The 23,294-nt window shown below is 48.3% G+C and overlaps 2 protein-coding genes across 10 annotated transcripts in view; one reads left to right on the top strand and one right to left on the bottom strand.

Moving 5' to 3' along the window:
• The window catches only part of UBE2R2 (ubiquitin conjugating enzyme E2 R2), a 97,505-nt gene extending 94,976 nt beyond the window's left edge, over window positions 1–2,529 (bottom strand). Inside the window, exon 1 of one of the 2 annotated variants that reach the window (XM_036898186.2) lies at window positions 1,759–2,529. In XM_036898186.2, the coding sequence (XP_036754081.1) occupies window positions 1,759–1,935 (177 nt within the window). In that variant the 5' untranslated portion in view covers window positions 1,936–2,529. The remainder of the gene's footprint in view (window positions 1–1,758) is intronic. The other variant, XM_036898188.2, reaches the window with a different exon arrangement.
• NOL6 (nucleolar protein 6) lies at window positions 863–21,629 on the top strand. 8 transcript variants are annotated; one of them, XM_057498764.1, is made up of 26 exons: window positions 863–1,604; window positions 11,299–11,505; window positions 11,591–11,716; window positions 12,813–12,992; window positions 13,345–13,513; window positions 13,753–13,887; window positions 13,972–14,135; window positions 14,222–14,342; window positions 14,547–14,605; window positions 14,689–14,790; window positions 14,993–15,108; window positions 15,275–15,452; window positions 15,626–15,748; window positions 15,919–16,067; window positions 16,220–16,295; window positions 16,527–16,667; window positions 16,805–16,922; window positions 17,000–17,154; window positions 17,260–17,423; window positions 17,820–17,972; window positions 18,199–18,296; window positions 19,062–19,186; window positions 19,307–19,396; window positions 19,787–19,981; window positions 20,098–20,199; window positions 20,410–21,629. In XM_057498764.1, the coding sequence occupies exons 1-26, from the start codon at window positions 1,584–1,586 to the stop codon at window positions 20,557–20,559; spliced, it is 3,417 nt and encodes a 1,138-aa protein (XP_057354747.1). In that variant the 5' UTR covers window positions 863–1,583; the 3' UTR covers window positions 20,560–21,629. The 8 variants fall into 8 exon arrangements, with proteins under 8 accessions (XP_057354747.1, XP_057354746.1, XP_057354750.1 ...); XM_057498763.1 differs by lacking the exon at window positions 863–1,604 and adding an exon at window positions 1,617–1,652; XM_057498762.1 differs by lacking the exon at window positions 863–1,604 and adding an exon at window positions 9,914–10,231.
• Window positions 21,630–23,294: the final 1,665 nt, after the last annotated feature.

Below are 23,294 nucleotides of genomic sequence, written 5' to 3'. Positions count from 1 at the left end.
ATTGCTTTGCTTATTTTTTTAAACTCCGTTGGAGTGAGATTATTCTAACATTTACCTTGACTATCAATTGTCCCAAACAATACTTCATGGAAATTAAACTTTATTTCACTTAAATTACCCAGTAGATTTTGCTAAATAATGCTTCACAAGAAAAGTTATAACAAATTCCATTTTCTGCAACTAATTCTTCCTGCATCTATAAATGAAAATTTACACTTTAGAGAATGTGCCTCAACATGGACACAGCATACCTTTCCCAATTTGTCCCTAATAACTTGTATGTTTATTTAATGACTTTAAATATTTGCATCTGAAAAGTACAGTGTATGGTGACCACAAAAGATGAAGCACAGAGTTGATCAGAGTTCCACTCTTACACAGTATTCTAAAAACCTGCTTCACTAGGTATTCAGTAACTATCACAGGAGTGAATTATAAAACATGCCCCTATCAATTCCTCACATTTTATACAAAGTTGACCTGATTTCAAACCTAAAACTGAGGCTCTACTTTCAGAAAGGTAGAAAACAAAAGTGACTAGGTAGCCCTAAAAATATACATCATAACTACATGACTAAGACACTCATTTAAAACTTTTGCCAAAATAGCCCCTCCCCTCATAACAAAGACTAACTCACTGCTTTATTTTACTTCATTTTGAAAAGAAATTAAAAGGATTTTTACGCACTAATTTCCTGTTTCTTCCCCCACAATTTAAAACATTCTACCTTCAATCTGCGATTGATCCTTTCATACACGGTAAAATAAAAACTTAAAAAAAAAAACCCTCAGTATCTCCAAGTTATCTACCTACCTTAAAAAAAAAAAAAGAACACTGGATTCAAAAACGACATAACCACTGTTCCAAAATCATGGAAAACAATAGAAACAATGTCTACGATCGCTAAGGAACCTCTACTCTCTGAAATTATCTCACCTCAGATGATACTTTTCATCTGTGAGACTACCCTCTTTGCTGAGCAAAAGGTTTCAATTTTGTCTCCCTGAGTGGGAAACTATCAGTCTCCCTACCATTCCACCCTCTATGAATATTTCTACATGTAGACAGGAAAAAACAAACAAAACAGTGAAGTTGGTGGCAGGGTGAGGACAAAGGGCATTTTGAAACACCACTGAAGTAAACAGAGAATGAGAACAGAAAGGGGCTAAATTAAAGTTCCCTCAAGTGGATCATGGCAAGAAAATGCAGGCACCCTTGTTTACCACCACTAGGTCCTATTCTTCATTACCACCCACTGGAGCGCAAAGTTGGAACTACCACCATCAAATCCTCAACACGTCAGGCCACCGACTGCCTCTGGAATGACGGGCTAATACCCCTCCCCCACCCCCAAAAAGGTCCAGTCCAATAAGTGCGGGTCATTCTGCCCTCTGGGGCAGTGCCAGCCTGCGCAGGGGATGGTTCTGATCGGAGGACAAGAGAGGAAAGACGGACCACCTTTCTTCCCACACACCCTCAGCTGGGCAAACAAAACAAAGACAGCCCTCCTCCGGTAGCCACTACCCTAGTCAGAGAGACTTTCCCATTTCCCGGTGCAGGCTGGCCTCCCGCCCCCGCCCCCATGACAAAGAAAAGGCACTCGGTGAGCTAGGCCTTCCTGCCTCCACGGATGGGGGAGGGGGCTGCCGAGGTGAGGAGCCCCCTCCGCACACCCGCGCTTACACTCTTGGCTCCGAAAACGGCGGACCGAGGGGGCCTTCCTCGGGGGAAGCCTGGTCCGGGAGGGGTGGGAGTACCTTGAAGTAGCCACCTTCGTAGAGGGTGTTGGGGGGTCCGAAGATGGCAACCTCCCAGTTGTAGAGGTCGGACTCATCCACCAGGGTGATCCGGAAGCCCTCCACCGGTTCCTCCTGCAGGGATTTCAGCTCCAGCATCAAGGCCTTCTGAGAGCTGGTCATCTGCTGCTGGGCCATAGCGGCGGCGGCGGCGGCGCCGGGCCGGGCCGGAGCCCCAGTCCTCACGCACCGGCCGGGCCGGAACAGGCCCCTACCCTCCGCTCGCGCTCGCCGGGCCGCACCGAGCCCCTGTCTTCACACAACCAGAGGGCCGGATCAGGCCCCAGACGGCCCGTGGGCCGGCCCGGGTCCTCCTCACACACGACACGGGCTGGGCCGGGCCCCTCTCCTCACTCGGCCAGGTGGGGGAGGGGGCGAGGGAGTTAGGGGAATCCGGTCCCTGGCCTCCCCCCCCCGGAGGGGGCCTCTATTTGGCGGGGGGGGGGGGGGAGAGGAGGTGGAAGCGGTGAGAGGCGGCGGAGGGCCGGCGGTGGTGAGTGGCGGGGGCCGAGCCGGCCCGGGAGCGCCGCGCTCTCTAGCCCTCTGGTTCTCCTCGGGGGCTGCCGGGGCCGAAGGGCGGGGGTGTGAGGCGCGTGGGGGTCTCGCGGCGGCGGCGGCGCGGGGGGAGGGGCGATGGCGGAGGAGGGGGCGAAGAGCCAGAGCGCCTCGCGCCGCGGGAGCGACGGAGCGAAGAGGAGGGAGGGAGGAGGGAGGAGGGCCGCGCTCCGGGAGGGAGGGCGGCTCTCAGCGGCAGGCGGCCCGACGCGCGTGCGCGCACCCCTCCTTCCCCCCCACTTCCCTCTCCCTCCTCCCTGTCCTCCTCCTCCCACCTCCCCGCCTCTTCTCCACCGCCCGGCGCGGTGGCGAAGCTTTGTGACGCCGGCGCGTGTCCCCCGCTCTTAAAGGGCCTAGACGCTGTGCGGGCCGAAGGCGGCTGGGGCTCCTTCGGTCTTTAGCCCCGAAGTGTCTGTGTGGGTCGACGCTGCGTTTTACAAGGTGCACCGGAGACTGCACCTTAAGTCCTAGAACTGTCAGCGTCCCCCTTACCCCCAGGCTTATCCACAGGTCTCCTCAGTCATCCTCCAGGGATACCTGGTCTTTTGCAGGCCCCTGCCCTTGACCGTCTGCTATCTATGCACTTAGTAGGTGCTCGACAAGGATGTGCAGAGAATGTGGGTCTTATAGGTGGTAACAAGTGTCCGAACATCATTTCTGGAGGTCTGGCCCTCACGTCAATCTATCCTTGGAGAGTGGGGTGTCACCCACTTGGGGGTTGGGAGCAGTTTCCCGTCAGAGAAATGGGGAGGCAGGCCAGCTTCTACTTCCCTTTTAAACACAAAGAGGAAGTTCTGAGAAGAGAGAAATAATACAGAATGAAGCTGGGTTCTTGACCCTTCTCTCTACGATTTGGGACACGTGCTCTAGCTAACCCTCAGTTTGCATTTGTAAAATGAAGTCTTTTCGTTGAACTTTGACCCCCGACAGAACCTTTCAACTTGAAGATCCAACCTAGAACTGAGGGTCTTTTAAGATAATCATTACTGAAGTGAAATGTGGAGACAAGTCTTCAATCCCCGTGATTTAGATCCTCTTAGGAAGGCATGTTCTATAACTTCCTAACGTTTCCTAGAAAAGCTGGGTTACTGTAAGAGTTCACACACTTGGAATTTGGAGATCAGAAAGATCCTAGGTTCCAACCTTGGCTCCATCATTTACATTATCCCTTCCTTTTTCACCAGCTCTGTAAAAGAGGGTTAATCATACTTAACATAAGCAGTTGTAAGAATTAAATGAGATCATCTGTATACAGCGTTTAGCACAATGACTGGCAGGGTAAAGTAGGAACTTCAAAGGAAGAAAAAAATGTTATAGGCTAGTTATATTCTGATACCATCCCCTCCTTTTTTTAATAAGACTTCTTTAACAACAGATTTGGATTTAATAGAAAATTTGAGATGATAGTACAGAGAGTTCCCATATACTGGCCCCAATTTCCTGTATATTTACTACAGTTAATGAACCAATATTGATATATTATTAACTAAAGTGTTTACTCACATTTCCTTAGTTTTTACTTAATGCACTTTTTCTGTCCCAGATCCCATCCTGGACACCACGCTGTATTTAATTTTCATGTTTTGTTATGCTCCTCTTGACTGACAATTTATAAGACTTCCATTGTTTTTGATGACATTGAAAGTTCTGAAGATTACTAAAATACGTTGTAGAATGTCCCTCAATTAGGATTCATGATGTTTTTCTCATGATTAAACTGGAGTTACAGGTCTTTGGATAGAAGATGACAGAGGTAAAATAACATTTTCATCACATCATATCAAGGGCACATAAAATCAACATGACTTATCCAGTGTTGATATTGACCGCAATCATCTCGCTAAGGTAGCGTGACAAGGTTTCTCCAACAAGAAGTTATTCTTTTTACCTCCTTTCTATACTGTTCTCTTTAGAAGTAAACCACTATGCACAGTCCACACTGAAGGAGTCCCTTCATCTTTTTTTTCCTCAGAGATGATGTCTCAGTATTTTCAAGAATCATTCCCTAGTTCCCAACTCCTCTAAGTCTTGAGACCAAACTCTACTGTAATTAAAGCTCACTTCAGAAGAAGGGGAGTGTCTTAGTCAATGCAGCCCCGCCTCCCAAAGTGATGATGTATGACTTCCTGACTTCCCCTCCTCCACCATTTAATTTAGAGATGAGAAGATTACTGACCTGGAAATGGGGGAAGTGTTGACACCTTTAATGACAAGGCTATTAGTAGACAAACAGGCAGAAAGTTCGTCTTCAAAGCATCTCACCCACATAAACTCACCATAGCCTCATCCTGACCCACAGAATGGTAGATTCCTAGCCTAACATACACCTGGCAACCAGACCAGAGTACTCCCTGGGCTGTAATCAACTCACAAAATCATACTAAATGTCCACAATGAGCATGGCCCTAAGGTGGGTGGCTAATATACATATGCATGCCTCGGAGGCCCACAGTCTAGTGTGTTCCTGAGTTGTGTACTTAAGGCTCTTTCCTTCTCAGGTCAGAGGAACTTGAATTCCACAGAACATCTCATGCCTTTTTTTACACTAGCAGGTAAGACATTGTTTATTAGTAGGCTGCAATTTTGCCTTTTTCATCCTTGGATCCTTCCTCAGCAACCAGCACACTATTTGACACAAAGGAGGCACTAAGTAATTGTTCTCATCCACTCACAGCCAAGGGCAAGAAGACAATAACAACAACAACATTTTAATCCAACATTCCACCTCCATGTCTAATTGGATCTCCCAGACACTTAGTAGTGATGCCGGGGTTCTTGTTTGCGGAGCCAAAGAATGAGCTTCACAAATAGTCAAGGTAGGAGAGCAAGGTACAGGCTTTTATTTAGAGATACAGTGAAAGGACAGAGCTCCCAGCTCATGCCAGGAGGGGACAAGAGAGTCCATAGTGGTGTCTAGGGGGGTTTATAGGCAGCTGAGGATTTTTCAAGAACATGAAAAAAACTTAGGGGTGTGGACTTGTTAAGTGGTCTCTGAATATTTAGAATTAACTTAACACAAGCAACTTCTGCGATACCAGCATCTTGGTCTGGGAGCATATGAAACAAGGCCACCTGCTCAGCCCCCAGGGTGGGCTGAGGTATTGTTTGCTAAAGAGTGAGTTAAGAATTTCTAACGTCTTAACTTCTTGGGTATTAAAATGCAATCTTATCTTTAAGGTGGAATCCTTCCTGCCTTTTACTGTGTTGTTTATGCCTGGGCTTACTTGCTAAATTAGTTGCCCAGTTTGCAAAATCATTTCATCAGATCTGAAGGAGGAAAGACAGCACATAGGCCTGGGCCTTTTAGTATGCTAAAGTGAACCTTACACATGATTATAAATGGTTAGCATAATAAAACATGTGCTACTCTTCTTTATCTGGAGAACATTAACTGATTTCACTGAAGATTCTAGAGCTCAATGTTTAACATAGAGTTTTAGCAGGGGGGTGTCCTTGCATGTAGTTACATTGCTCTGACTGCAAATATCTCACCCTGCCCCCTCTGGAGGCCCTCACCCTACTCTGACTACATTCACGGTCCCTGTCTCAGTAGGTGCTTAAGATTATAAATTCCATAAGGACCAGAGGACTTGTTCACAACCATATGCAAGTTACTGCAATGTTTGACACATAATAGTTGCTCAAAACATTATTTGACAAAAGAAAGAAGAGCAGAAAACAGCTTCATAGACTTTTTTCATATTGTTTCAGTGACAGGTAGAGATTGACTTGACTGATTGGTGCCCTCTGGTGGCAAAGAAGACCCTCAGTTTGGCGCCACCTGGTACTCTCTAACTAGGGCTTCTTGAAGAATCAATTGCTTTTCTCCCAAAGAGGGAAGACACAGAAATCTTGGTAAGATAAATGAGAGGGAGGGGTATTTGATTTAGAAAGATTAATTCTGACATCACAGAATCACTCTTCAGGGGGGCAACATTTTTTTCATTCTACATGTGTTAACACATATAAGTCTTGAATAATGCTCTTAAGGAGCCACAATCACCCCTTAATAAAAATTGGTAACATTTTTTGTGCATTAGTATGTGACAGGCTTTTTACATGCAGTATCCCACTTAATTCTCACAAAAATCCTTGACATGATACTGGACAAAAATCCCTGACATCCAAAGTAGAATATCTGCTTTACTGAGTACAATAAGACAGAGAGGTTAAGAAACAAGGTTACCCAGTGAATAAATGGCAGAATCTGGACTTGAACCTTGGCCATTACACTTTTATGTGACTACTCTTAACCACCATGCTGTAATGCTCCTAGTCTAACATGCCCACAGCAATCTGTGCATACCATATCACCCCCAATGCTATACTGCAATTATTTATTTACATCTTTCTGCCAGCCTCCGAGGTGCTTTTAAGAAAGAGCTCATCATTCATTCAACAAAATCTATATTGTGTGCCTGCCATGTAACAGTTCCTACGCTAAATGCCAAGGATATGTTCATTAACAAGATAGAAATGATTGGTTCCTGCCCTCATGGAGCTTACATTCTCGTGTCTAACACAGAAATAGACAAAAACAAGTAATTAGTAGACAAAAATATTATTGCAAGTTTTGATAAGTACTAATGAAGTTGATTAAAAGGGGCCTAAGACTGAAAATTTGGGGCAGATGCAACTTTAAATGGAAGCATGACAGTTGCAGAGGAAATCTCTGTGAAGTCACACTTAAATGAATGGAGGGACCAGCCTGTGAAATGTGAGGGCAAGAGCATTATTCCAGGTTTCCAGCTTCTGATCATCATGTCTTATCTCTTTATCCTTGACACTGAGCATAGGGCTTGACACTTCTTAAGTGTCATCCAATGTGGAATGAATGGTAACTAATCTATCAGCTCTCTGGTCTTCCTCAGACTTCAGTGGAGCTGCTTATTCCTCTCAGTCAATTCGAACTCAAATCATGCTTCACTACTTAGCACAAGCCCTATCTCCTTCAGGTAACCTTCCTTAACCATCAAAACATTCTTCAACCATAAAGAAGAAAGAATTCCTGTCACTTGTGTAATATGGATGAACATTGAGGGCATTATGCTAAGTGAAATAAGTCAGAGAAAAACAAACACAAATTCTGTATGATCTCATTTACATGTGGAATTTTAAAAAGCCAAACTCAGAAACAGAGAATAGACTGGTGGTTGACAGGAGCTGGGGAGTAAGGAAAATGAGATGTTGGTTAAAGGGTACAAGCCTCCAGTTATAAGAGGAATAAATTCTGGAATCTAATGTACAGCATGGTGACTATAGTTAACAATATTATATACTTTAAAGTTGCTAAAATAGTAGATCTTAAATGTTCTCACTATAACAATAGCAACAACAAATGGTAATTATGTGAGGTGAAATATGTATGACGTGTTAACTAACACTATTGTGGTAACCATTTTGCAAAATACAAGTTTAACAAACATGTACACTCAATGTTATATGTCAATTATATCTCAGTAAAACTGGAGATGAGGGGGTAACCAAACAAAACATTCTGAGCAAAGAGAGCAGCAAGTTCAAAGGCCCAGGACAGGTGTAAATCCGGGGAGAAGAAATCCCAGGGCAAAATACCTCTAAAAACCAAAAACAATCAAAGGGAGAAATAAAGTTGAAAATCCATTTACTGCTTACAAACTGCAGTCTGGGGCCTTCTCTCTGTCCTGCTCCAGAAGCAAAAAGGCCCCACCCCTCACCTCTCAGGTACAGTTAAGCCCTCTGTTGCCCAGGTAATTACCCACTGATATGGAGGTGGACTTTTCTGAGGAATGATGCAAATGCACTAAAGCCATACTTTTTTCCACCTCTGAAACGCCTATTGATATGCAGATGTACTAAAGCCAGGCGAGATAATCTGGAAATACTACAATTTTACCCACAACAGGAAAGCAAGATAGATAGAGTAGGGAAACTCCAAGTAGTTCAATATGGTGGAGACATTAAATTTGACAGAGGCATTTACTTTGACAGAGAGAGGTTGGAAGTTGACAGTGGTTACATTCATTTACTCAGTACTTAGTGAGCATTTATAATGTGCTCAGCATAGGGCATGTAGACCTGGTCCTCCTTTCATGGACTCAGTCAAGGACAAAGAGACTGACAACTCATAAACAATAAAAGTTGTGGGGAAAAGTGCTGAAAAGGAAATAAAAAGATTAGATAAGGGAAAACATATTCCAGATTGGGTGGTCAGTGAAGGCCTTACCAAAGAAGAGAGATTTATTCTTAGAACTAAAAGATGGAAAGGAGAAAAAGTCAAGCCCAAATATCAGGCAGAGCAGACATCTTGGCTTAAGTCTCTGAGGTGAGAAAGAACTTGGTGCAACCAAAGATTTGAGAGAAGGCTGATGTTGCTTCATCTAAGTGAGCAAGGGCAGAGTATCAAGAAAAAAGATGGGACAGTAAGTGAGGGGCCATATTGATCATAGCTTTGTAGCATTCTAAGTACAATTGGGAGCCACGCATGAGTTTTTAAAAGGACAGTGACATGATAGGATTTTAGTTTTAGAAAACTCATTCTGGCAACTACTTGGAAATGGATTAAAGAAGGACAAAACCACTGTTGTAGTCTTTTTAAATTCCTTTAAAAGCTATGGCATAAAGCAATCTAGTTATTAGAAGTTAGGATAGTGCTTACTGTTGGGTGGTTCTAACAGGGCAGGAAATGTTTTGCTTTTCTGGGAACTGATTACACATTATGTTTGGTTTGGATATCCAGGCCGTACCCTTTATGTGAAATTTTCTGTATACTGTACTTCGATAAAAATTTTTAAAAGAAAAAGCTATTAAATGAAACTCGTATTCTTCAAAAATATTTTAAAAAGGGAGAGCTCAGGAAATGTTCTAGATTAAGAGAGAAAAGAAGCATGACGACTAAATAGATGCATGATCTTGCCTCAGGAAGTAAAATGCTACTATGTAAAAGTTAATTTATTACTGGGTTAATTAGCAAAATTTGAATGCAGACTTTAGTAACATTGAATCAAGGTTAAATTTCCAGAATTTTAAGATTATATGAGTAAGAGGTAGTCCGTGTTCTTAGTAGATATCAAGATATTTAAGGATTTGTGTTATCTGAGACTCAAGTGGTTCTGTAAGATAATACCTAAGTACACAAAGACAAATTTGACAAAGCACTAAGTTATGATGGGTTAAGTAAAAGGTATATGCGCGTTCGTTATATTAGTATTGAAGCATTTCTGTAGACTCGGAAATTTAAAAAATTTAATAATTAACTGGAGAAAAGCTATTTTACAAGAGACTAGGCGCAAGATGTTATGACTTGGACTACACTTGGCAGTAAAGACAGAGAAAAGTGAGTAAATTCAAGATGCATTTTGGGGGTAGAACTGACAAGACTAGTTAACTGACAAGTTACGTTGGAGAGGAATCACCGGCGTAAATAAACACTCTCCCGGAACGCCCAAACCAGTTCGGCCTTTTAGTTGCTATCCGAGCAGAGGAAGTGAGGAAGAAGCGACAGCCAGGATACCGGCAGGTTTCCGGTCTGGTGTCGCAAAAAGACCGTAAATCGGAGAACACTGTTTGGTTCCTCCCCCATAATGGGAGGCCCTGGAGAGTGACAGAAACCAGTGGCGAGGGACTCATCAGAAACTCACCCAATGGCTCTGGAGCTGGGCGGAGCCCGACAGCACGTGGCTAGCGGCTCTGGGCCCTGGGACCTCAGCACGTCTGCTGCGGCAACTTGGTCGGGGCAGCGGGAGCACTGTCGAGGAGTTCGACAGTTCCGCCGATGTGGGAAGTTGTGCCGAGCACTTGGGCTTTTTAAATCCGGAGTTTGGGAGAGAGACCTGGACCGGGAGGGATGCAGGCGGTGCCTGCGGGAGCGCACCATAGCGGAGCTGCTGGGGAACCGGAGGTAGGTGGAAGGAACCGTTGGGGAGAAAGGAAAGCTTAACGTGCTGGAGGCGGCAGAGCCCAACAGCTTACCGGCGAGGGGCTCGACGGCGGTCGTCCCTAAGGAGCCCCATTCCTCCTGATGCTTCCCGCCTGGGGCACTGTGACACTCGGGGCGTGCTAGGGGAGATGGAACCGTTATTTGGATAGAAGCAGTAAAGCCTATTGAGCTTCTCCTTCGGGAGCTCTCCACTTTCAAATTTAATAGAGCCTCGCGGCTTAAGGCATTTCTCTGACCAGGAAACGTTTGGCGCAATCTTCCTTCATACTGTGCTCAGTTCTGTATTCCTCATTGTAACGGAGGGCACATGGTGGCACTCCTTGACCACTCCATAAAGCTCCCTTGTTGTGGGACCGTGGAGTGGAGCAGGCCCAGGGCTGTAGGAGAGGTGGTTTGGGATCCCGCAGACCAAGGTGTGAAGTCTGCTCACAGTATAGCCATACCAACTGTGTAAACTCGAGCTCAAGGGACTTCCATCAAGTGTCCGTTTTCTGCTGGGATCATTGTGAAAATTGAATAATTTACGGAGTATATCCTCCAGAGCCGGTAAATTTAGCTCTCTCCGAGCACTTAATGTATACTGGTGCAATCTGTAGTCAGGGCTTGTTAGCGTGGATGGAACTTGACAGGCTTTGGATAGAACAAGAGCGGAGGTAGCATTGCCAAGTCCCAGGACTAACCCAGCAGAAGAGGAGGATCCCTGATATATGGTTCCTGGGAATATAAGGATCTCAGGCATTGCTTAGGGCAGGGTCCAGTCATTTGCTACTCCTACCAACTCTAAGCAGAGGTCCGTGCTTGTGCTATCAGGTAGACAAGAAGCCCTCAACTCAAGTAGTTTTCAGTCTAGAGCACCATAATGTTCTTTTAAGTAATGATTAGTCTGGGTTTTACAGTCTTGATTCCCATTCAAAAGAGGGACCAGGAGCCAGTGAAGCCTCTACCTACACCCTATCATGGTGGCATTTAAGGCAGGGATGCTAGACGTCTATGATCTCACACTGGCTTTTCCCTCTTACTGGCTACAGGTAATGCAGCCATCTCCGAAAGGCACAGGCAAGGTGGGGAAGAAAGGATCCTCAAAGAAGCGTACAGTGGCTAGGTCTCCAGTGGAGGGCCTCCTGCAGCCAGTGAAGCTCAGCCCAGCAGAACTGTACAAGGAGCCTACCAGTGAAGAGCTGAATCGCCTTCGGGAGACTGAGAGTCTGTTCCACTCCAGCTTGCTTCGTTTACAGGTACTGTTGGGTGGCTGGGGCTTGGGTTAGAGGGGTGGGCCTGGGACCCTGAGGCTAAAGGACTTTCCCCTGCCTCTTCTTGCAGGTAGAAGAGCTACTAAAGGGAGTGAGGCTGCCAGAGAAGAAGAAGGAGCGGATTGATGCTTTCCTACGGGAAGTCAACCAGCGGGTGATGCAGGTGCCCTCAACTCTTGAAACAGAGGTAAAGCAGGTAGTGTGAGGTACTGGAAAGCCCAGAAGAGGTCCTCAGTGTGGGCATCTGAAACAGTCCTTGCTATTCTCTGGAGGGGTTGGGGTGCTAGGGAGCTCATTTTCACTACCAGGAGACTAAGCTGGAAGTGTGGTCAATCACATGTTCATTCATTTAGCAAACACATGCCTTGCAGGAGTTGTGTTCTTAGATAAATAAGGGAACAAAACAGCCTATGTTTTATGTTATGGACAACAGATAATAAGTGTGACAAGTAATCTAAATGTTGGCAATGTTAGAAGATGGTAAGCACTATGGAAAAAGGAAAAAATAGGATAGTGTAAGGGGATTGTGGGAATATCAAGGATGGAAGTGGTTTGCAGTTTTAAATAGAGGTTGAGGTAGGCCTTACTGAAGTGACGTTTGGGTGAAAAGTTGAAGGAACTGAATTAGCCTTATAGATATCCAAGTGAGGAAGAGCATTCCAGGAAGGGGAAACAGCCAAGGAAAAAGCTCAAAGCCATGAGTTGGTCTGGTACATTCCTTGGAATGAATGAGGGGTAGAAGGAAGTGAATTCAGAAAGGGAATGGAGGAAGGGGGTACTTCAGGCAGGCCTTATGTACCAAAACAAGGACTTTGGCTATTGCTCTGGATGAAACGGGGAACTTCTGCAGGGTTTGTTTGTTTTGTTGTAGAGCAGTGATGTGCTCTAACTTCAGTTTTAAAAAGTTCACTCAGGCTATTGTTGAAAGTAGAACGTCAAGAGACAAAGGTGAAATCAGGGAGACTAGTTAGGAACCTATTGTGCAGTGATCCACTGAAAAATAGTGGTGGGTCAGACTAGGAAAGAGAATAGAAAAGTGGTCAGGGTCTGGATACCTTTTGAAAGTAAAATGGGAGCTCTTGTCAGGGATAAGTCAAGGTGATTTAAATGATTTTGGCATGAGCAAGTAGTGTGGAGTTGCCTTAATAAGGGAGGCATGTTTATAGGAAGATCAAGAGTTTGGTGCCAAACATGTTGATGTGTTGAATTTGAGATGTCTACTAGACATCAAGGGGACATGTTAGTAAGAATCAAATCAATATATATCGCTGTCACTGTCTCTGTTTCCACAGCTGACTGATCAGGCATGGCTCCCGACTGGGGTTCGAGTTCCCCTCCATCAAGTGCCTTATACTGTGAAGGGCTGTTTCCACTTCCTGCCCCCAGCCCAGGTCACTGTTGTGGGCAGCTACCTCCTGGGTACCTGCATCCGGCCGGACGTCAATGTGGATATGGCCCTGATCATGCCCAGGGTGAGGTTCAGAGTTTAGGGGATAGAGAGGCCTGCCACTTCACTCTCACAAATCCCTGGGTTCCTCCCTCTCTCCCACCTGCCACTTGCCAGGAGATTAAAATCGAATTCTAAGTCAAAAGAGCAGACCACTGCACTTGTCCTGAGGGCAGCTTAGATATGCCCTTATGCCTGCTGCCCCTTTGGAACTTTGCCCTCTTCATCTGAAAGTAGGTATGTTGCTTGCCTTGGCTCAGGTGCTCTGGCCAGCAGAGAACCTCTGGGGTTGCTACTCTCACTTTGGCTTCATCTTGGCCCCCAAGCTCTCTAATGCTTTTGTCACTGATCATCTCTCTCTTCCTGACCTCCCCCAGGAGATCCTACAGGACAAGGATGGGCTGAACCAGCGCTACTTCCGCAAGCGTGCTCTCTACCTAGCCCACTTGGCTCACCACCTGGCCCAAGACCCTGTCTTTGGAAGTGTTCGCTTCTCTTACACCAATGGCTGCCACCTGAAACCATCCCTGTTGCTGCGGCCACATGGTGGGAGACACACACTGGGCTGGGGGCACAGTATGGGGTGACAAATCTGGTGGGGGAGGCACAGGGCCCTCAAGTCCAAGGTGAGAGGCTTGTGTCTCAAGTTTGAGAGGGAGGGTATAAGGACCTCAAGTTCTGTGATGGGAAGGCATGGGCTCTCAAGTAGGAGTGAGGGGGAGGTACAGGAGCCCCTCTGGCCCAGGGAAATACAGGGTCTCAGCACTCCTTGTCTCCCACCCCAGGGAAGGATGAGCGCCTGGTCACTGTGCGTCTGCATCCATGCCCTCCACCTGACTTCTTCCGCCTATGCCGCCTGCTGCCATCCAAGAACAATGTGCGCTCTGCGTGGTACCGAGGCCAGAGTCCTCCAGGGGATGGTGAGCAGGCACTGGTATCAAGATGGAGCTAGAGGGAAGGGTGTTGTGGGGACTTCTCTCATGGCTCCCCCTTTCGTCCCACAGGTAGCCCAGAGCTCCCCACCCCCCACTATAACACATGGGTCCTACAGGACACAGCCCTTGAGTCCCATGTGCAGCTACTATCAACCATGTTAGGCTCAGCCTTGGGGCTGAAAGATGGTGTGGTACTTTTGAAGATCTGGCTGCGGCAGCGGGAATTGGACAAGGTGAGCTGAAAGTGGCCCAGCTTCCTTTCCTTGCTGAGTGGTGAGCTGCCTCTGAGCTCGGGCCTCTCTCTCCATCTCTCTTTCAGGGCCTGGGAGGGTTCAGCGGGTTTCTTGTCTCCATGTTGGTTGCCTTCCTCGTGTCCACACACGAGATCCACACCACCATGAGTGGCTACCAGGTCCTGAGAAGCGTCTTGCAGTTTCTAGGTAAGGTGGCTAGACTCGGAAAGACCAAGCATTCCAGTCTCCTGGGGATCCTCCCATCACATCGGGGATCATTTGGCTTCTTGCCTTCAGACAGATGAACAAACTGAATTCCAAACTGAATCCTGGAGGCAGGATGTCATTAGGGCTGGGTCACCAGGGAGAGGGATACCTTCTGACACTCCCACCTTCTCTGGTTCACTTCAGCCACCACAGATCTGACTGTCCATGGGATCAGTTTATGTCTCAGCTCAGATTCCTCCTTGGTGAGTGGGGCCGGGCTGAGTCTGGGCAAAGAGATCCAAAGGTAAGGCCCCAACCTTGACTGGCTTCTCTCTGCCCTATGAAGCCAGCCGTGGCTGACTTCCACCAGGCTTTCTCTGTGGTGTTCCTGGACCCCTCAGGCCGACTCAACCTCTGTGCTGATGTCACTGCCTCCACTTACCACCAGGTACCAATGGTCCCCCACTCTTGGGTTTCCCCAGATGTCCCAGCCCAGACTGTCCCTTTTGCCAGCACCAGAACCTCAGGAAGTCCTCTCCAAAAAACTTAAGTCCGGCAGGTCTTTTGATCTGAGCCCTCGGGTAAAGGAGGGGAAGGGTGCATTGGTGGTGGTCTCACAGCTGGGTTCCCTCCGTGCCCTGTGGTCCCAGGTGCAGCATGAGGCACAGCTGTCTATGGCATTGCTGGACAGCAAAGCTGATGATGTATTCCAGCTGCTATTGATGACTCCCAAACCTATGATCCGGACTTTTGATCATGTCCTGCAGTAAGTTTAGGGTGAGGGGATGTCAGTGAGTCCTGTTAGCCTGGGGCTACCGTGATGGGACAAAGGTCCTCAGTTGGTGCTCTGATCTTGGTTGAGGGGGCAGGTGGTAATACTTGGGGCCAGCAGTACCTGATTTCCCCTCTTTGTTGCTCTGTGCCTCTCCTAGTCTCCATCCACTGAGTCGCCTGCAGGCAGCATGCCACCGGCTGAAGCTGTGGCCAGAGCTGCAGGACCATGGTGGGGACTATGTCGCAGCTGCTTTGGGTCCACTAACCACCCTCCTGGAACAGGGCCTGGAGTCCCGGATACACCTGCTGGCCCACTCTCGGCCCCCAGTCTCAGAGGTGAGGTGATGTGGGTTGGGGAATTTGTGGGTCTGAACAAGACTGGATCCAGGGTCCCACGGGATACAAACACACCATCTCTCTGGCTGGATCTTTCAAACTAGCTCAAAAGTGGATTTCTAGATCAGGCTGGGAGATTCTGGGGTTGAGTTCAGCCTTTCTATATCCTACAGTGGGATATCAGCCAGGACCCACCGAAGCATAGAGACTCTGGGGCCCTGACCCTAGGATTTCTCCTCCAGCCTGAGGGCCTGACCAGTGTCCTCGAGCTGGGTCCAGAGGCCGACCAGCCCAAGGTGAGGAGGCCTGGGGTCTGGGGAGTGATTTGGCCCTGTCTTGGGAAGTCCAGCCGGTGCGCTGGAAGGAGTCGGGTGGATAGTCCTCATGCCACCTGTATTGAGGCCTGTCAAGGAAATTCTCACAGAGTCCGCCTTTGTTGATCTCGCCCACCACCCCTTCCCCTTAGGCATCTGACTTCCGCCAGTTCTGGGGATCTCGCTCGGAGCTTCGGCGTTTCCAGGATGGAGCTATTCGGGAAGCTGTGGTCTGGGAGGCAGCCTCTATGGCCCAAAAGCGCCTTATTCCCCACCAGGTCGTCACCCACCTCTTGGCACTGTGAGTGTCTGCATCTGGATGCCAGAGATAACTGTGGCCTGGGGAGCCTTTTGGGAGGGTCTGGCCCAAGCTTTTGGGGTGAGCAGTTCACGTCCAGCAGCTCACTCCATAGCTCCCAATTGACCACCAGTATGTCTGTGCCCCTTTTCCAGCCATGCTGACATCCCAGGTACCTGTGTCCATTATATGGGGGGCCTCCTGGATGCACTGATCCAAGGCCTTAAAGAGGTAAGGGCTCTGGGTCAAGACTAGGGTTAAACTAGGAAGTGTGAAGTAGCCTGTGTGGCCTGGTTGGGTTGGGGGTGGAGAGGCCTTACCATCTCAGCCAGGCTGCATTTCCTGGAATGTCCAGCAGAGGGGGGCACTGGCTCCGCAGCAGCCTGAGCCCTGGTGGAATCCCAGGTGGTGGTGGAGCGGGCTCTGTAGGGGCTGGCCTGCTGACTCTCTTCTTCTTGTCAGACCTCCAGCACCGGGGAAGAGGCCCTAGCAGCGGCGGTGCGTTGCTATGATGACCTCAGCCGTCTGCTGTGGGGGCTGGAAGGTCTCCCGCTGACTGTGTCTGCTGTGCAAGGAGCACACCCAGTGCTGCGCTACACTGAGGTGAGGTGCAAGATGGGAGGAAGCACTTCTGTTTAGTGACCTCTAACTTCTGCTCGACTTACCCAATATCGCCCTTTCCCGCTCCTGACAGCATTCTCCCCAGTCCTGGCCCCATTCTCAGCCCACTTCTTCTATAGGTGTTCCCACCAACCCCAGTCCGGCCAGCCTACTCGTTCTATGAGCACCTCCGAGAGCGGGCCTCACTGTTGCCCCGGACCGACAAACCCTGTCCAGCCTATGTGGAGCCCATGACTGGTGAGCGGGCATTTGAGAAGGAATGAGAGGGACTGTTGCCACTCCAGGCTGCAGTCTGAGACCTGTCTTCTTTCCAGTGATATGTCACCTGGAGGGCAGTGGTCAGTGGCCACAGGATGCTGAGGCCATACGGCGGGTCCGAGCTGCCTTCCAGCTACGCCTCGCAGAGCTGCTGACACAGCAGCACGGACTGCAGTGCCGTGCCTCAGCCATGCACACTGATGTCCTCAAGGTTAGTCTGGTGTAGGGCAAGGATACCCTCAGACAGGTTGGGGACAGGGGTGTCAGGGTGCCCCAGGACGACACGTATCGCCTGTTCCATACCCTCTTGCAACAGGATGGGTTTGTGTTCCGGATTCGTGTGGCCTATCAGCGGGAGCCCCAGATCCTGAGGGAAATGAGGAGCCCTGAGGGAATGATCTCACTGAGGGACACGCCTGCCTCCCTCTGCCTAGAGAAGGACACCAGGCAGTTGCCCCTGCTCACCAGTGCCTTGCATGGGTATGCCCACTTGAATAGACTCTTCTGTCTGTAGACACTTTCTTGCTCCCATTCTGCTCTCCTGCTGCCTGTCTCTCTGGAAGGTCAGGTGGTATATTAGGGATATGAGTTCTAGAGTCAGGTAAGTTCTAGAATCCTGGCCCTGCCAATTCATTGGTTATATGTCCCTTTGGGCAGAATTCCCTCCCATACTTTATTTTTCTCATCTATAAAGTGGGAATAATATTAGCACCAATCTACTGGGGCATTAGTTAGGAGAATGTGAGATTATTCACATAAGGCCTTAACACAGAGGCCAACAGTGGGTAAAGCCTGAATAAATAGTGGCAGTGGGGCTAAAACACTGTTCTTGGGCCGAGTGCCTGGGTCTCTTTGCCACTCTCCTCTCCCCCACAGACTCCAACAGCAGCACCCAGCCTTCTCTGGTGTGGCTCGGTTGGCCAAGCGGTGGGTACGTGCCCAGCTTCTGGGTGACGGGTTCACTGATGAGAGCCTGGACTTGGTGGCTGCTGCCCTTTTCCTGCACCCTGAGCCCTTCACTCCTCCCAGGTGAGTGCCTGCACCTTTCCCCTTGCCAGAAAGTTCCTCCTGGGGCCAGTGTTCATCCCTCATGCTGTACCTTCAGTCCAAATGGGAGAGGGTGGCTAAAATGAGTGAGCAAAGGGGTTTTAAGAACACCCTTAATTCACATTAAGGGGTCTAGACTCCCTAACCTGGGGAAAGCCTGGGGATGTGTGGCTGGGCCCCAGACTCTTTGCTTACTCCTTCCTCTCAGCTCCCCTCAGGTGGGCTTCCTTCGCTTCCTCTTCCTGGTGTCAACCTTTGATTGGAAGAACAACCCCCTGATTGTCAACCTCAATAATGAATTCACTGGTAAGTGGTAGGACTGGGGTCAGACTATGAGAAGAACTACCTTTGTGAACTGCAGAATAGGACAAGTGAAGGTTTTCCCTGTTATTCTGTTAGTTTTTCCTGTGTCTTCCCCATCCCAAATATCTATGCCTCATCCTAACTGCCTTGGAGTGGGGATTTATTGGGAGAAAGAGGGCCATTCCAAGCCTTGAAGAAGCCTAAGGATTTAGAGATACGGTTCACCTACAGGATGATCAGAAACAGAATGGACTGGGGGTGGAAGACAGGCTACCTGGGGGCTGTGACGGGAGAGAAGAGTGGAAGGGGTTCCTAAACACCAGGTGAGAAGATGTGTTGGGAAACAGGGAAGGGTCCAGAAAATGCCCAGCCCTTTTCGGGGGTGGAAGTGATGATTTCTGGCTGTAATATAAGGAGCTACTTGTCCCAGCACAAAAGAGGGTATCAGTTTCCTAATTCCCCAGGTGTGTGGGAACATAGGGTGGGAGGGAGTCAGTGGCAGGCCTCAGCTTGTGCAGGCTGGGTAATGCCTAGGGTGCTAGGGAGTGGAAAAATTCTGCCTGTAGGCTAAGGCTGGGAGCTTAATGCCCTGCCTGATTGAGGCCAATGTGTTGTCCCTTTTATCACCTTTGCCACCAGGTTCGGGGACTGGGGTTTAAAAAATCCCTGTGTTGGGCAGCTGCTAGGTGCATAGGAAGAGGACCTGAGTCAGTGGAAGGTGGCTGGGGGAGAGGGGCTGGCTGACCAAAGAACCCCTCCTGTCCACAGCGGAGGAGCAGGTGGAGATACGCAGTGGCTTCCTGGCAACTCGGACACAACTCCCCATCATGGTCATTATTACCCCCAACGATCGCAAAAACTCCATATGGACACAGGATGGACCCTCGCCCCAGGTTCAGTCACATCTGTGCCCCCAAATTTGTGGTTTTTCTCTTCCAAGAGAAAAACAGACCCAGCCTGAGCTAAGAGAGACCTGGGTCAGATCTAACCTAACAGATGTGTGCACCCTCCAGATCCTACAGCAGCTTGTGGTCCTGGCAGCCAAGGCTTTGCCTGTCCTAGAGAAGCAGCTAATGGATCCCCGGGGGCCGGGGGACATCAGGGTAAGCCCTTGACCGAGTGACTCCAGGTGCTCTAGGGCATCTACCTTTGAACCCTAGAAGTCTGGAGCTCCAGGAGCCTTCACGCAATGTCCAGTCTCCTTGTTTGGTGACACCTAGTCCAGAGAAGGCATTGAAGCCGTCCACAGTGCCTGGCAGTGGTGGAGCCTGAAGGAGAATTAGGGCCATCCAGGCTCCATCGGGCCTCATGCTAATGGCCTATGCTGTTCCTGCTGAACCCAAGCTGCCACCAACTGAGTTGTGGCATTCCTACCTTCAAATGAGCTTTTGGGCCCATACTGGGGGGTCAGACTAAGGGAGGGAACCAAGTAGGCATGTGGAAGGGTTTGTGGTCCAGCCCCCAACTCCAGGTGGGCACTGCTCACCCCTCAGATGGTGTTCCGGCCACCCTTGGACATGTATGATGTGCTGATCCGCCTGTCTCCCCGCCACATCCCCCGGCACCGCCAGGCTGTGGACTCACCAGCAGCCTCCTTCTGCCGTGGCCTGCTCAGTGAGCCAGGGCCCTCATCCCTGATGCCTGTTCTGGGCTATGATCCCCCTCAGCTCTATCTGGCGCAGCTCAGGGTAGGTCCCAAAGGACTGACTGACTCTGGGGAGGGGACTTCTGGGTGGAGCTTGGGCCATGGAGTTAGCTCTCAGATGTCCACCTGTAATCTCATCTCTGTCCTGCCCTTTCCTAGGAGGCCTTCAGGGACCTTGCCCTTTTCTTTTATGACCAGCATGGTGGAGAAGTGATTGGTGTCCTCTGGAAGCCCACCAGCTTCCAACCTCAGCCCTTCAAGGTGTGCCAGCTGGTGACAGCCACATGTTCCTGAGTGTGTACATGTGGCTCCGTGTGGGCATGCATGTCTGTGTGTGGCATGCTGCATGAGTGACCCTGTCTCAGGTGTGAAACATGTGGGCTTGTATGTCTCTTCCTCCCATCACCCCCATCTTGGTGTCTGTGAATGTGCCTTTGCAACACTTCAATCCATATTTCTCTGATTCCCCAGGCCTCCACTACAAAGGGGCACGTGGTGGTGTCTCAAGGTGGGGAGCTGGTGATGGTGCCCAATGTAGAAGCAATCCTGGAGGACTTTGTCATCCTGGGCGAAGGCCTGGTACAGGCTGTGGAGACCCTAAGTGAGAGGTGGACTGTGTGATCTCCAGCCCCAGGAGCAAGTTGTAGATGGACAGTAGGGCTTGAGACCTCTGGAGCAGAATATCAGTGGCACTACCTCCAGACTTGTTGCATATGGACCCTCCTTGGAGGGCCTGCTGGCCTGAACACACTGAGTCATCCCCTGCAAAAGCCCTGCCCTGATTTTCTGTCTGATGCCTCAGCACTGGAGCAAGGGGCCATGATGTTCTATGGAGTCCCAGGGCCTGACTATTTGAACTCCCAGAAGAGGAGTAGGAGCTAGCTCAGAGAGGGAACTGAATGAACCCAGGAGATCCATCCACCTGTCATCCTTCACCTGGGCTTTTTTTTTAACTCTTCCTAGGCTGTTTCCAGAAATCTGGAGAGGAGGGCATGTGCTCAGGGCTGAGGCTTTCACCCCTTTGCATTGCCAGGATGTTGTGCCTAGACCTCAGTGTGCTTTTAAATGGTGCCCAGAGAAGGTGTGGCACTTCCTGAGGGTCACAGAGTGCCAGCACTGAGCAGTGGAGAGGGAGCAATGTATGAATAAGTAGATCACATTGAAGGGGCACAGGGGCTTTGGTGTTGAGAGCATAAAGAACAGGAAGGGGCTGGGTCAGTAGAGGGGTAAGGGGGACTGGTGGTCCCCAAATCCAGGGGAGATACAGAAAGCATGGAGGGGCTCCCTGGCCTCTGTCTGAGTCCCTCCAGCTCTGTGCACCTGCCTATTCATGTCCAAACCTCCCCCACTCCACTCCCACAGCAGGTGTGCAGTGGAGAGGGACACTCAAGTCCTACTCTCCAGGGGCTCCCAGTGTCCTGGGGAATGGGGGATGCTGCTTCCTTTCAGCCTGGTCCACACCCCACTTCAGGCAGCCTCTCCATTCTTTATCTCCCCTAATCCTGTTGTCCCAGACTCAACTCTAGTAGTGCCTCATCAAACCTTTTGCTCGCCCCCAGCCCAAGGTGCTTTCCTTCCTCTGAAACATTAGAGCACTTGCTCTTCATTCAGTTACTTCATAGTCATGTATAGTAGTATAAATGCTCCTGTTGTCTTAAACTCTGATTTAAAATTAAATTAATTTTCTCATATTCTTGGCTTGTCTACCTTTTAACTTTGTCTTCTGTATGTAAACTCTTTGGGGCCAGAGCACATGTTTGAACACAGACTTTCTTGGGACCTTCATGTTACCTAGTACAGTGCTCTGCTCGGGTAGGATACGGGTGTGTGCAGAAAGGGCACCTTGCCCAGGCAGGTGGGGAGCGTGGAAGGCCAGCAGAAGACTTCGAGGAGGGAATCATAATTTGTGATCTCTTCCTAAAATGGATGGGGTGCTCAAGACAAATGATGGGCATAGAAGCCACAGGGCATAAATATGCAAAGTAAAAAGATAACCTTTTCAAACAATAAGGCTTCTCTCTCGCTTACCAACTTTACATTTCCCTGTATGGCCCCAGAAGATGACTGGTTAGCCAGAGATGGGTAAGATTCCTCAAGGGAGGAACAACCTAAGACAGGCACAGTCGCAGGGGGGCCATCAGGTGAGAAATTGGGGATCAACAGAGGTGAGGCTTAGAACCTCACCCCCCCCTGTTCTGAGAGAAATCTTCTGCATACGTGGATGTTTTATTGCCCTTGTCTAGCTTGGATTAACACATAGTCTACAGGCACACACCTGATCATCTACATTTGCTTTCTTACAACACTAAACTATGTTTTCTACCTTTATCTTATATCTACCTACCACTTCAGCATTTCATTAAAAATAATAATAATAAAGAGAAATGTGGTATCCACATATAAATCAAGTATAAAAATTAAATGAGTATTCATATTTGAACTGACTGTTTATAGTTCATAATGCATGAGCAAAACCGAAAGTTTCTGTGATGACTGCCCTTGTACTGTTCACCATGTAACTTATTCAATATGTAAGAATTTGTTCTCCATGTAAGAACTTGTTCGTTTTGCTTCAGAAGATTGGAGACTGACGAAAATTAGGCTTGGGGTGGATTAATGATTGTGCATTGAGCATTGACTCCCCTATACAGAATTTTATTGTTGTTAACAACCATTTGATCAATAAATATGAGAGATGCCCTCACAAAAAAAAAAAGTACACACTTCCAATTGTAAAATAAATAAGTAACCGGGATGTAATGTATAGCATAAGGAATATAGTCAAAATATGGTAACAACTTGGTATGGTGATAGCTGGTACCTAGAATTATCATGTATATAAATGTTGAGTCACTGTGTTGTACACCTGAAACTAATGTAATGTAATACTGTGTGTCAACTACCCTTCAATAAAAAATAATTATCTACAAAAAATAAATAAATAAAATAAAATAAAATGGATGGGGTGGCGATGGTGAGAGATAGCCTGAGAGGTAATGAAAGGTTGACATTTACTAAGTGCCTAGTAAATGCTGGGCACTGTTTGTTATTTTACATTATCTTATGTTTGGGAATTTGATCATACAATCATACCAGCCCTAAGAAGTACATACTTTTTGACCATCCTCATATTCTGATCGAGGGAACAGTTTCAGCAGTAGGCAGGGGCCATTTGTGGAGGGATTTTGATGCTATTAAGCATCCTCGAGATGATAAGCCACATGTGGGAACTCTGGTTTCCAATTTTGTCCCAATTCTGTTAGTCTCTGTGAACCTATGCCCTACCTGTCACTGTTGGGAAAGGCCAGGATACCATATCTATTTTTCTTTTAATTGAAATCATTTCACATATAACA

Source organism: Manis pentadactyla, chromosome 3, assembly GCF_030020395.1.
Source record: "Manis pentadactyla isolate mManPen7 chromosome 3, mManPen7.hap1, whole genome shotgun sequence".
Taxonomy (NCBI): Eukaryota; Metazoa; Chordata; class Mammalia; order Pholidota; family Manidae; genus Manis; species Manis pentadactyla.
The sequence above is the reverse complement of the archived record's forward strand: the minus strand, read 5'-3'. Positions and strand labels throughout refer to the sequence as shown.

Bases quoted from the DNA above. Each gene is read 5' to 3' on its own strand.
- NOL6 (XM_057498762.1), top strand. From the start codon at position 10,178: ATGCAGGCGGTGCCTGCGGGAGCGCACCATAGCGGAGCTGCTGGGGAA. The intron at 16,668-16,804 runs GTGAGGTGCAAG...CTTCTTCTATAG, and splicing joins CAGTGCTGCGCTACACTGAG to GTGTTCCCACCAACCCCAGT. The intron at 17,973-18,198 runs GTGAGTGCCTGC...CCTTCCTCTCAG, and splicing joins GAGCCCTTCACTCCTCCCAG to CTCCCCTCAGGTGGGCTTCC.